Below are 13,733 nucleotides of genomic sequence, written 5' to 3'. Positions count from 1 at the left end.
CAAGTGGTAGAGTGCTAGCCTTGAGAAAAAAGAAACCAGGGACAGTGCTCAGACCCTGAGTCCCAAGCCCCAGGACTGGCCAAAAAACAAGTAAGAAAGAAAATACCAAACCATTGTCTCACACTTGTAATTCTAGCTACTCAAAAGGCTGAGAACTGAAGATTGAAGCCAGTCCATGCAGAAAAGTCCATAAGATTCTGTTTCCATGGAGATAGCCAACAAAAAGCCAGATTAGAATTGTGGTTGAAGTGGTAAAGCACCTATCATGAGTAAAAAAGCTAAGCAGAAACAAGGCTATGGGTTAATGCCCTTATACAACACCAAAAAGAAAAGAAAATATCAAATACTAACCACATCTTTTATTCATTTTTAGTGAAATTTTCAGTAATATAATTCTAAGCATTGTCTTTCTTCTTTTTTTTTACTTTTTAGGCTGGATCGGTGCATGTAAGAATTCGACGAGATGCGAATGAACAAATGGTTCTTGCCCATGTTACCAACAGGCTGTACACACTTGTGTCTACTCTGACTGTTCAGATTTTCAAGGATGATTGGGTTAGACCTGCCTTACTGTCTGGGCCTGTTGCAGCCAATGTCCTGAACTTGTCAGACCATCATATCATTCCAATGCCTCTTTTAAAGAATACTGATGATGTGACCCCTGTCACATCAACTCCAGCTAAATCTAGTAGTCCGCCGCCAGAGTTTTCATTTAATACGCCTGGAAAAAATGTCAATCCAGTTCTTCTTCTGAACACACAGACAAGGCCTTATGGCTTCGGTCTTAATCATGGACACACACATTATAGCAACATGCTTAATCAAGGACTTGGAGTTCCAGGAATTGGAGCAACCCAAGGATTCAGGACTGGTTTTACAAATCTGCCACATAGATATGGTAATAATAATAGAACTGGACAACCAAGACCGTGATGTAATCTCATTTTTATGAAGAATACTGACTCCTTGGCTTCCAGTTTACATAGTAATATAACTTCGCGTTGACTGTTCAGTCATTTACACTAAATGTCAAAGAAAAATAGACTTGTTCACATTTCATGAAACCTATAAACTCTATTTTTATAAAACATCTTTGTGGTGGTGAGATCCTTGGAAATTTTTTAGGCTTTAACTAGGCTTCCATTGGAAAGTGCGTTTCTCTAAATTTGAACTTTTGCTATCTTTGTGGATCACTACAATGACATGTGACCTTCCCTTTCTAAGAGAGTCACTTGGTCGCGAGGATCTGTCACCATATTGAGAATACAATACTCACTGAAACTTATGAATATGCTTTGAGAATAATATGTACTTTTGGAAAGGGAAAAAATGTCTACTGTAAAAGTAGAAGTCTCTTTTATACCTTTTCCAAACTTAATTGCTAAATTTTTATTTTAGGTTCTTCTGAATTATGTTTTACAAACTAAAAGGTTTTATCAGAAATTGGGGAACATATTCTATTACCTAGCACCATTTTAATTTTTTTATCGATCAGGGTTTGGGTTAAATTTTTTGTATTGTTGAAAGTATACTCTCTAGGGTTTTTTTGTTTGTTTTGTTTTGTTTATTTGTTTGTCGGTTGTGAGACTTGAATTCTGGGCCTGGACCCTGTCCCTGAGCTCTTCAGCTCAAGGCTAGCACTCTATAACTTGAGCCACAGCGCCACTTCCAAGTATTTGTCACTGACAAATTTCAGCACATTGGAAAATACTTCTGGTTCTCAGTATTTTATTTGATGAAGTCAAAATGAAAACTTCAGTGAAATGCAGTGAGATACACTGATTTGTGTTGTTTCTAGTCAAATACATAATAAGGCACTTGTCTTTTAGTCACATTTTAATTGATTGCTTTTTAATTTCTCATTTTATTAGCAAAATATATCAAACATAATAACAAAGTAATTATATAATGGTAAATTTTCTATTTTCAAAATTTTGCATTGAAAATTTAACTATATGTTATATACCAACATATAATGGACCTTATATAGAGTATAATATTGTAGGTCTGCAGTATTTCTGATTTCTAATTTTTTGTTTTGCTTTGTTAAAAGTGAATTATTTGATGAAGTATGAGAATCATGTAGATTTATTTATGTATTTAGTGCGCCAGTCTCCTAGCTAGAGCTTGAGCTCCGGGCATGGGCACTGTCCCTAAGCTTTTTTCTTTAAGGCTAGTGCTCTCGCATTAGAGCCACAGCTCTACTTCTCCCTTCATTGTTGTTATTGGTGGTGGTAGTGGGTGGTGGTGGTCCTGGGGCTTTAACTCAGGGCCTAGGTGCTGTTCCTGGGCTCTTTAACTCAATGGTAGCATTCTGCCAGTTGAGCCACAGCTCCACTTCTGGTCTTTTGGTAGTTAACTAGAGATAAGAGTCTCATGGACTTTCCTGCCCAGGCTGGCTTTGAACTATGAACCTCAGATCTTGGCCTCCTGAATAGCTAGGATTACAGGTGTAAGCCACCAACACCCAGCTTACTTCTGTCTTTTTAGTAATTAACTGGAAATGAGAGTCGCATAGACTTTCCTTCCTGATGTGGCTTTGAACAGGATCTTCAGATCTCAGCCTCCTGATTAACTAGAGTTACTGGTATGTGCAATCGACAGCCAACTTTTATGTTTTGTTTGTTATCCCACTGCAGATTTTTATTATAAACTTTTTACTACTACCAGTATTATTTCCAAACAGCATAATAGACAACAAACAAGCAAATTACCTATGAGTTGTGTGTGTGTGTGTGTGTGTGTGTGTGTGTGTGTGTGTGTGTGTGTGTGTGTGTTGGGCTGGTCCTGGGGTTTGTATTTAGGGCCTGAATAATACTGTCCTTGAGCTTTTTTGCTCCAGGCTAGCAGTCTACCACTTGAGCCATAGCTCCACTTCCAGCTTTCTGATAGTTAATTGGAGATAAGACCCTCTTGGGTTTGTCTGCTCAGACTGGTTTTTGAACCATAATCCTCCAGATCTCAGCCTCCTGAGTAGCTATGATTACAGAAATGAGTTACTGGCACCCAACCTATAAGGCATTTTTTAGAATTTTCTTTTTGTTCTGTTTTTGTTTTCTCACTTCTGTACATTTTATAAAAGGATACAACTTTCTTAGAATCTAGTACCTCTAGGAGTTTATAGGTTTTCCAGCCAGCTGTCTAGAGAAGATTTTTGTTCTTAAACAATTTTCAAGACTTTTTTCAATCTATCTTATTAAGTAGGAACAATAGTTCCAAACTTTCTCTTCCCAGTGGAATGACAGACATTTCCAAGAAGCTACCTCTTGAGTAGAAGTGTAGACATCTGTGGTAACAAGTGACCATGTTCTAAATACCTTTTGCTTAGTGAAGAGTTAACTGGTGATTGTCCTTGCCATCTACAAATCTGAGCATATGACTTGCTGAGGATATGTACCCAAGGATGGGTGCCTGTGTCTCATACCTGTAATTCTAGCTACTCAGGAGGCTGAGAGCTGAGGAGCGCAGTTCAAAGCCAGCCCAGGCAGGAAAGTCTTTGAGACGCTTATCTCCAATAAACTACCAAAAAAGCCAGAAGTAGAGCTGTGGCATAAGTGGTAGAACACTAGCCGTGAACAAAAGTTCAGGGAAAGTACCCAGGCTCTGAGTTCAAGCTGCAGGACCTGCACAAAGAAAAAAATTATATATATAATTATATATATTCATATATAATGTTTATATGTGTTATGTATATGTATGAATATCCACACTACCTTGACTTACTGAGGAAATTGCAAGTTTTGTAAAATGGACTAAGACAACCTGGATTATTGTCCTTTGTCTTATGTTCTCCAACTGTTATTATACCTATTATTGGCCAATATTCTATAGTCATTTTCCTCCACTGACCGGTGGAATGTGAATCAGGTAAAAGCAGCAGAACTCCTGTATGGGCTGATTGTTAACTAAGAAGTCTGTGATACCACCCCATGCATAGCTTTTTAATCCCTGTGGGATTTTTAAGTGTTAAACTACTAAACAGTTATGTGTGAGGTTCTATGCCTACTCTCTCAACACTCTTTTCAGAGGCTGTTCCACCAAAGGTGCTTTAATCCCCACCTTAACTGCTTCAGAACAAAAACCCACAGTCCCCTAGCAGTTGTGAAACAGTAGGCCCTACTCACTGAAATCAGTACACCAACTGTTGCCTATAGTATTGGCCTGTACAGCATTATATAAAGAAGGGTTATTTGTCAATGCTAGCTGGTTTCCTGGATCTGAAGTAAGGAATATGAGCAACTTAGATCTATATGCAGCATCCTTACTGGTAATTCTCATCACAGAAGCACTTGAAGGTAGACCAAGAAGGAAGTTTGATTTGTGGTTAAGTTTGTGGTTAAGTTTTTGCTGGACACTGGTGGCTTACACCTGTAATCCTAGCTACATATGAGGCAGAGATTTGAGGACTGTGATTCAAAGCCAGCAAAGTCTGAGACTTTATTTCCAGTTAGCCAGCAAAAATCTAGAAGTGGAGGCATGGCCCAAGTGACAGAGTGCCAGTCTAGAGCAGAAAAAGCTAAGTGAGAGCATAAGGCCCCCAGTAAGACCTTGGTTAACACACACTCAAGGGCAAGCTCAATATGATCAACCCAGTTTCAAGAAATCCCTGTATTGTAACATATCACAAGAAATGTACACACTGCCCTATTATGCAACTGTACCCCGTTTGCACAACACCTTGTCAACAAAATTTAATTAATAAATAATTTTTTTTTAAAAAAAGAAGTCCCTATATTACAATAGGAAAAAAAAACACCACTGAACTAAGAGGCAAGAGATTTGGATTCCCAGTCTACTGCTGTGCCACCGCTGCTTCTGCTACAGATTTTTGTTTGTTTGTTTTTTTGGCCAGTCCTGGGCCTTGGACTCAGGGCTTGAGCACTGTCCCTGGCTTCTTCTTGCTCAAGGCTAGCACTCTGCCACCTGAGCCACAGCACCACTTCTGGCCATTTTCTGTATATGTGGTGCTGGGGAATCGAACCCAGGGCCTCATGTATACAAGGCAAGCACTCTTGCCGCTAGGCCATATCCCCAGCCCCTGCTACAGATTTTTGAAGCCACAGACAAGTAAGTCATTTACCTTCACTGAGTTTCCTCATCTATGAAATTAGGAGAAGCTTGGAGCACTAAAACTTTCTAACAACCTATAGAATGTATGTGAAGTTACTAAGCAAATAATGGTACTCAGAATCTCCAGTGAGTATCTCAACTTGTAAACCATACATTGTCTGCACCGACATGCATGCCATTAATTTGTGGTGCCATGAGAATCAAAAGGCGTACAGGCCAACACCATTTAGGTGTTTTTTTTTTTTTTTTTTTCAGAATTGCCTTGAGTTGAATCTGTGTACATGAATGAGATTTTTCTTATTTGTGTGTGTGTGTGTATGTGTGTGTATATGCGTGTGTTGGGGGGAGATTATTTGGGAGGTGGTGATAAAAAGATTCTTTGTTTTGTGGGGTACAAACAAACAAGATAGGGGCTGGGGATGTGGCCTAGTGGTAGAGTGCTTGCCTCTCATACAAGAAACCCTGGGTTCGAATCCCCAGCACCATACACAGAAAAGGCCAAAAGTGGTGCTGTGGCTCAAGTGGTAAAGTGCTAGCCTTGAACAAAAGGAAGCCAGGGGATAGTGCTCAGGCCTCCAGTTTAAGACCCAGGACCGGGAGGCAGGGAGGGGGAAAAAAATAGGATACACTTTTCCTTCCTTCATTTCTGAAGTGACAGTTGGAATTACAATGAACATGTCAGCTACTAGGAGAAGACTTGAATTTTAATCCTGAATGATTGAGCTGCTTTTAAAGTGTCACTTATTGCTTAACTAAAGAATGCTTATCTCTTTGGGGAGGCTGATCTTCTAAAGATGAGTATATGCTTTTTACAGGCCAATTTTTTAATAAAACAACATTCGATACATAAACTTTTCTCTCCAGTTTTAATTTTGGATTGTTTCTTTATTCAATAGCTATGTATTGGTGGTAACTTGATTACCTCGCAGTCAGGAAATAGTTGTTGAGTCTATCACATGCCAAGTGGGCTATATTAAGTAAATATGCATACAATATATAAGTTTTTGTCATCCAGTATTCATGGGGCCAAAGATACTATAAAGATGAACAGCGTTAAGGAGCTAGGACTCCTACTTGGAGATATGAGACATAAAATGATTGCATTCATTATCCACGAACTTTGCATGTCCTCATCTTCTTTGGCTTCCATTTTACAAGGTTTTAAAAATCTCAGCACTTGTTCGCTTAAAGTGCCTTTAAGCAACTACTAGTTTAAAAGCACCTTTAATAACATTGATATTATCCTCATCAAATTGCCACCCAATAAGCCTAGCTTCCTGTAAGAAAGATAACTTGGATATCACATGACCAAGTTTTCTGACTAATGCAGCATCAGGTAAAATCTGTAGAACTAAAGTCAAAAAATACTAAGTGCTTCAGGTTTTCAAATGCACCCATGAAGGCAAACCATCCGTCACTGCTCACACCATTTCCTGCCAGATCCAACTGCTGGAAGTTTCTCAGTGGGTTCTTTACAAAAAATGCACCTGGGTAAAGAAATAAATGTATTAATAGAAGAATATCTTGTTTTTGTTTTTTTTGCTAGTCCTGGGGCTTGAACTGAGGGCCTGAGCCCTGTCCCTGGCTTCCTTTTGCTCAAGGCTAGCACTCTGCCGCTTGAGCCACAGCGCCACTTCTGGCCATTTTCTGTATATGTGGTGCTGAGGAATTGAACCTAAGGCTTCATGTACACGAGGCAAGGACTTTTTTTTTTGAGAGAAAAGATTTTCTTTTTTTTTTAAATTTATTTATTAATTGAACACAAATTTTTTGGACAGGGTGTTGTGCAAAAAGGATACAGTTACATAGTAGGGGAGTGTGTACATTTTTTTTTTTTTTTTTTTGGCCAGTCCTCGGGCTTGGACTCAGGGCCTGAGCACTGTCCCTGGCTTCTTCTTGCTCAAGGCTAGCACTCTGCCACTTGAGCCACAGCGCCACTTCTGGCCATTTTCTGTATATGTGGTGCTGGGGAATCAAACCCAGGGCCTCATGTATACGAGACAAGCACTGTTGCCACTAGGCCATATCCCCAGCCCCGAGTGTGTACATTTCTTGTGATATCTTACGCCCTGTTTTTCTTTCCCTTCTCTAGGTCAGGTAGACATATATACAATATACAATGTATCAAGAACATATACAGTAGCCACGTGACTGCGCCCAAGAAAATTCGCCTAGGGGTTTAAATGCAATGTCGATGTTAGACAATATGTCGACAGTAGTCTTATATGAATGTACATACACAGATTTTGAGCTATTGTATTCCACTGAGAGGTCAATTTTTGACCTTTATGTGTTGAATAATTGTTTGGTTTTAGTTACATACTGTTGGGTTGCTGCCCCAATCCTGTGGGAAATACTATTTGACAAGCAGTTTTTGGTTTCACAGACTTGGTCTCTACTGTCTCTCCGTCTCCCTTTCTTAACAGTCATATATCAGGGAGATCATGCCCCTTTGTTTTCTGTGTTCTAGGCTTGTCTCGCTCAACATTATTTGTTCGAGTTCTGACCATTTCCCTGTGAATAACAATATTTCACCATTCCTAATCGCTATGTAGTATTCCATTGTGTATAGGTACCATATTTTTTGGATCCATTCGTTTGTGGAGGGGCATCTGGGTTGTTTCCATATTTTGGCTATTGTGAATTGTGCAGCGATAAACATTTGATATCTTGGGGTTTGCTGTTTAGGATAGATGCCTAGGAGTAGTATGGCTGGGTCATAGGGTAGGTCTATATTGAGCTTTTTGAGAAACCTCCATATTGTTCTCCAAAGTGGTTGTACTAATTTGCACTCCCACCAACAATGGAGAAGGTTTCCTCTTTCTCCACACCCCCTCCAGCATTTGTTGTTGCCTGAGTTCAGAGTATAGGCCATTTTAACTGGAGTGAGGTGGTATCTCAGGGTTGTTTTTATTTGCATTTCCTTTACTACCAGGGATGTTGAATGTTTCCTCATATGTTTCTTTCTTTTTTTTTTTTTTTTGCCAGTCCTGGGCCTTGGACTCAGGGCACTGTCCCTGGCTTCTGTTTTGCTCAAGGCTAGCCCTCTGCCACTTGAGCCACAGCGCCACTTCTGGCCGTTTTCTGTATATGTGGTGCTGGGGAATTGAACCCAGGGCCTCATGTATACGAGGCAAGCACTCTTGCCACTAGGCCATATCTCCAGCCCCTCCTCATATGTTTCTTTGCCATTTTTATTTCTTCTCTTATGAAGTCTCTCTTTAGCTCCTTTGCCCATTTCCTAATTGGTTTATTAGGCTTGGAGGGGCTTAGTTTTTTTAGTTCTCTGTAGATGACAGATATTAGGCCTTTGTCTGTTGCTGTGCTGGTAAAGATCCTTTCCCATATATGGTTGGCTGTCTTTCTGTTTTGGTGGCTATGTCCTTAGCTGTGCAGAAACTTTTTTTTTTTTTTTTTTTTTTTTTGGCCAGTCCTGGGCCTTGGACTCAGGGCCTGAGCACTGTCCCTGGCTTTTTCCTGCTCAAGGCTCGCACTCTTCCACCTGAGCCACAGCGCCCCTCCTGGCCGTTTTCCTTATATGTGGTGCTGTGGAATCGAACCGAGAGCTTCATGTGTAGGAGGCAAGCGCTCTTGCCACTAGGCCATATTCCCAGCCCCGAAACTTTTTAATTTGTAGTAGTCCCATTTGTCGAGTCTTTCCCCTATTTGTTGTGCCCCTGGGACTCTATTCAGGAAATTCCTTCCTGTGCCTATAAGTTCTAGCGTCTTTCCTACTCTGTCCTTCAGTAGTTTCAAGGATTCAGGTCTGATGTTGAGGTCCTTGATCCATTTTGAGTTGATCTTGGTGCATGGTGATAGGCTTGGGTCTACTTTGAGTTTTCTGCATATGGCTGCCCAGTTTTCCCAGCACCAGTAGTTGAAGAGGCTACGTTTATTCCATTGTATGTCTCTAGCTCCTTTGTCGAATTCATGTACACGAGGCAAGCACTCTTGCCACTTCTCAGCCCAAGAATATCTTTTTTTAAAAAAGTGGTATAGATCATTTACACATACAATTTCATATTAATTAGGATTTTTTTTTGTGTGTTCTGGGGCAGGGTCTTGCTATGTGATGCAGGTTGACCTTAAATTCTTAATCCTGCTTCGGCCTCCTGCGTGCTGAAATTTAATCTATACCAACACATCCAGCTTAAATTTTCTGTTTTGAAGTAACTATGGTTAGATTTTTATGTTTCAAAGAGAGATTAGAATTCCCTGTAGGTCCAATGTGAATATGTCCCATTGACTTTGCAAACTATGTTTCCTAAAATGTAAGCATCACTCTTTACCATGATAAACAACAAACCAAAATGAATTACATATTTTCCCCTTTCCCTAACTTACAGCAAATGAAAGGTGGCTTAAAACTTGAGGTATAATGCCAGGTACTGGTGGCTCACACCTGTAACCCTAGCTACTCAGGAGGCTGAGATCTGAGGATCATGGTTTGATGCCAGCCTGGGCAAAAAAAAGTCCCCATGAGACTCTTTTCTCCAATTAACCACTCAAAACTGGGAAGTGGTGCTGTGGCTCAAGTGGTAGAGTGCTAGCCTTGAGCACAGAGGATCATGGACAATGCCCTGGCCCTGAGTTCAAAAAAAATAAACAGGGCTGGGGATATAGCCTAGTGGCAAGAGTGCCTGCCTTGGATACACGAGGCCCTAGGTTCGATTCCCCAGCACCACATATACAGAAAACGGCCAGAAGCGGCGCTGTGGCTCAAGTGGCGGAGTGCTAGCCTTGAGCTGGAAGAAGCCAGGGACAGTACTCAGGCCCTGAGTCCAAGGCCCAGGACTGGCCAAAAAATAAAAATAAATAAATAAACAAAAAATAAAACAACAACAAACTTGGAATTTGAGATATTTTAAATATTTAGAACTTCAAAAAAAGTTCAAAACTTGTTTGCAAAACCAAGTCAAACTTAGGCAATATTAGCAGCATCTCCTTTCTGGAGAAATAAATACTGCTTAAGGATTATGTCTTTGGGTATAAGATATTTCTAACAGTAGCCTTGAGTAAATAAGCCTTCTCCAGTGTCTGAATAGTTGGATGAGTTCCATTGTTAATTTGTTTTTATCCCTCCCCACCCCCTTCATGCAAGTCCTCCATTCCTTGAAGAACAGGGTCCCCTAGCTGCTCCCTATATGTGAAAGTGAGTATCCTATCCTGATGCACAAAAAATCCAGGCCTTTTTAAGGGCTGGGAATGTGGCTTAGTGGTAGAGTGCTTGCCTAGCATGCGTGAAGCCCTGGGTTTGATTCCTTAGTACCACATAAACAAAAAGCCAGAAGTGGCACTGTGGCTCAAGTGGTAGAGTGTTATGCTAGCCTTGAGCAAAAGAAGCTCAAGGACAGTGCTCAAGCCCTGAGTTCAAGGCCCAGGACTGGCAGAAAAAAAAACCCACAAAAAAAGAAAAAAAACAGAATGTGCGTTGGGTTGTTCTTTACAAATACCTAAATAAATGGAGCCTACCTAGACAAGTTGTTAGTGGAAAAAGTAGGCCAAACTGAGTGGTTACTCTCTCTGTCTGTCTCTTGGATGATCATGGGGCTTGAACTCAGGACCTGAACAAGGTCTTGGTATTGTTTTTTTGTTTGTTTGTTTGTTTTGTCAGTTGTGGGGCCTGAGCTCAGGACCTAGGCGCTATCCCTGAGCTCTTTTGATCAAGGCTAGTGCTCCATCCCCTTTGAGTCACAGCCCCACTTCCAGTTTTCTAGTGATTAATTGAGATAACAGTCTTATGGAATTTCCTGCCCAGGCTGGCTTTGAACCTTAATCATTAGCCTTTTGAGTAACTAAGAGAACAGGCATGAGCCACCAGCACTTGACTTAGCACTGTTCTTGAGCTTTTGTGCTTAAGGCTAGCGCTCTACCACTGGGGCCACAACACCACTTCCAGTTTGTTGGTGATAAACTGGAGATAAGAGGCTCATGAACTTTCCTGTCTGGGTTGGCTTTGAACCTTGATCCTCAGATTTCAGCCTCCTGAGTAGCTAAGAACACAGGTGTGAGTCACTGGCACCTGGCTATATTTCTTACCTATGTGTGCTTTGTGCTACTAGGAACATCTTTGGGCTCTTCTTTCTCTGATTGCATTTCTTTGATAAGTGAGACACACTTGTTGTTCCCTAAAGCTGTCTCCTTATTTCATAGTTACAAAGTTCAGTCTGAGTATATGGCCACTCATATCCCAGCCTCCCTTGCTGTTACATGTGGCTAAATATTTGCTAAAGAAATAAAAGGCAGCAATCATGTGTGTGACTTCCATATCACTTTAAAAAGAAAATGGGGGCTGGGAATGTGGCTTAGTGGTAGAGTGCTTGCGTGCATGCATGAAGCCCTGGGTTCAATTCCTCAGCACCACATAAACAGAAAAAGCCAGAAGTGGTACTGTGGCTCAAGTGGTAGAGTGCTAGCCTTGAGCAAAAGGAAGCCAGGGACAGTGCTCAGGCCCTGAGTCCAAGCCCCAGGACTGGCAAAAAAAAAAAAAGAAAGAAAATGCCCTCCACCTCCATCATTTCTCCTTTCCCACGAGGTTGAAATGTTCACATAGCAACCACCCAGTGATGACCATGGAGTCAAAGATACAACTCTACGAATGAAGGAGTAAAAATACAGATTACTGGGGCTGAAAAGCTGCGCAGAGCAAAACCACCCCCTGCCTGAGCTGCTCATCTCATAACTGTTAGATCCAGGGACTCAAATTCCATCTCCTGGCAACCATGGTATAGTTGGGTCTCTGCTATTCCAGTACAGTCTGTGCATAGCCTACACCTTCTTTCTTTCTTCTTTTTTTTTTTTTGGCCAGTGCTGGAGCTTGAACTCTGGGCCTGGCCACTGTCCCTGAGCTTCTTTTGCTCAAGGGAAGTATTCTATCATTTGAGCCACAGCACCACTTCTGGCTTTTATTGGAGATAAGAGTCTCACAGACTTTCCTGCCTGTGCTAGCTTTGAACCGTGATCCTCAGATCTCTGCCTTCAGAGTAGCTAGGATTGCAGACGTGAGCCACCAGGGCCCAGCCCCACTTATCTTACTGTGACCCCACCCCCCTGGCAGGACACGGGCACCCTGCCCTCCTCCTTTCTTATAGGCATGCTTCTTTATCCAGGTAAGATGGCTTTCTCCCAGCTTCCATATCTTATACTAATGCTCTTTCTGCCCTTGCTCTTCTCCTTGTGCTTCCCAGCGTGGCATCAACTCAAAATGTTTGTGGCCAATTAGTGTGTCTATTTAGGGCTCCTTCCCCAAGGAAAAACTTCTTTTCTCCTCATTTAGCAAAACACATTTCACCACCTAACAGAACTTGAAGTTAAAGCCCATAAAAAGTTACTGCTTGCATTCAAAAATACGATGCTGCTTAAAAAAAAAAATAGTGCCAGGCGTTAGTACTCACTCCTGTAATCCTAGTTACTCAGCAGGCTGAGATCTAACAATAGCAATTTGAAGCCAGCTCAGGCAGGAAAGTCTGTCAGACAACTATCTGCAATTAACTTTTTTGTTGTTGTTTGTTTTGTTTTGTTTTTTGCTAGTCCTGGGGCTTGAACTCAGGGCCTGAGCACTGTCCATGGCTTCTTTTTGCTCAAGGCTAGCACTCTACCACTTGAGCCACAGCGCCACTTCTGGCTTTTTCTATATATGTGGTGCTGAGGAATTGAACCAGGGATTCATGCATGCTAGGCAAGCACTCTACCACCAAGCCACATTCCCAGCCCCTCCAATTAACTCTTTAAAAGCCAGAAGTGGGGGCTGGGAATATGGCCTAGTGGCAAGAGCGCTTGCCTCTTATACATGAAGCCCTGGGTTCAATTCCCCAGCACCACATATATAGAAAATGGCCAGAAGTGGCGCTGTGGCTCAAGTGGCAGAGTGCTAGCCTTGAGCAAAAAGAAGCCAGGGACAGTGCTCAGGCCCTGAGTCCAAGGCCCAAGACTGGCAAAAAAAAAAGCCAGAAGTGGAGCTGTAGCTCAAATACAGTGCCCAGGACCTGAATTCAAGCCCCAGGAGTAGCACAAAACAAAACAAAAAAGTATAATTGGAGAACAAGAAAGAGCTCTTAGAGGAGCTGGGAATATGGCCTAGTGGCAAGAGCGCTCGCCTCGTATACATGAAGGCCTGGGTTCGATTCCCCAGCACCACATATATAGAAAATGGCCAGAAGTGGCACTGTGGCTCAAGTGGCAGAGTGCTAGCCTTGAGCAAAAAGAAGCCAGGGACAGTGCTCAGGCCCTGAGTCCAAGGCCCAGGACTGGCAAAAATGAAAAAAAAAAAGAGCTCTTAGAAAATGCAATTATTAGCTGAGTGCTGGTGGATCATGCTTTTAATTCTGGCTACTCAAAAAGAAGATCAAGGTTCAAAGGCAATCTAGACAGAAATATTCAAAAGACTCCATTTCAAAAATAGCCAGCACTCAGACTGAGTTTGTTCTTTTGATAGATGAGCACTCCAGGTTTCTACCCCGTGGGGGAAAAAAGGATGTTTCAGCCACAAACCAATTCATTCTGCTGTTTCACTGTCAAAATTAAAGAAAACTTATATTGAAAAAAAATAGCCAGCAAAAAGTATGGCTAAAGGTGTGACTCAAGTGATAGAGTACCAACTGAGAAAGCCCTGAGTTTAAGCCCCACCCAGTACCTAAGTGAGTAAGTAAAAATATGATAGCAGT

The 13,733-nt window shown here is 41.6% G+C and overlaps 1 protein-coding gene across 3 annotated transcripts in view; it reads left to right on the top strand.

Annotated features, from left to right (window-relative positions):
• Positions 1-1,088, top strand: part of Slc30a6 (solute carrier family 30 member 6) — a 34,030-nt gene extending 32,942 nt beyond the window's left edge. For all 3 annotated transcript variants that reach the window (XM_048353176.1, XM_048353177.1, XM_048353178.1), the window contains one exon: positions 433-1,088. In XM_048353176.1, the coding sequence (XP_048209133.1) occupies positions 433-933 (501 nt within the window). In that variant the 3' untranslated portion in view covers positions 934-1,088. The remainder of the gene's footprint in view (positions 1-432) is intronic.
• The last annotated feature ends 12,645 nt before the right edge of the window (positions 1,089-13,733 follow it).

The sequence above is a fragment of the Perognathus longimembris genome, chromosome 8 (assembly GCF_023159225.1).
Source record: "Perognathus longimembris pacificus isolate PPM17 chromosome 8, ASM2315922v1, whole genome shotgun sequence".
In the NCBI taxonomy this organism is placed as follows: Eukaryota; Metazoa; Chordata; class Mammalia; order Rodentia; family Heteromyidae; genus Perognathus; species Perognathus longimembris.
Note: the sequence above shows the minus strand (reverse complement) of the source record. Positions and strands in the feature narration are given on the sequence as shown.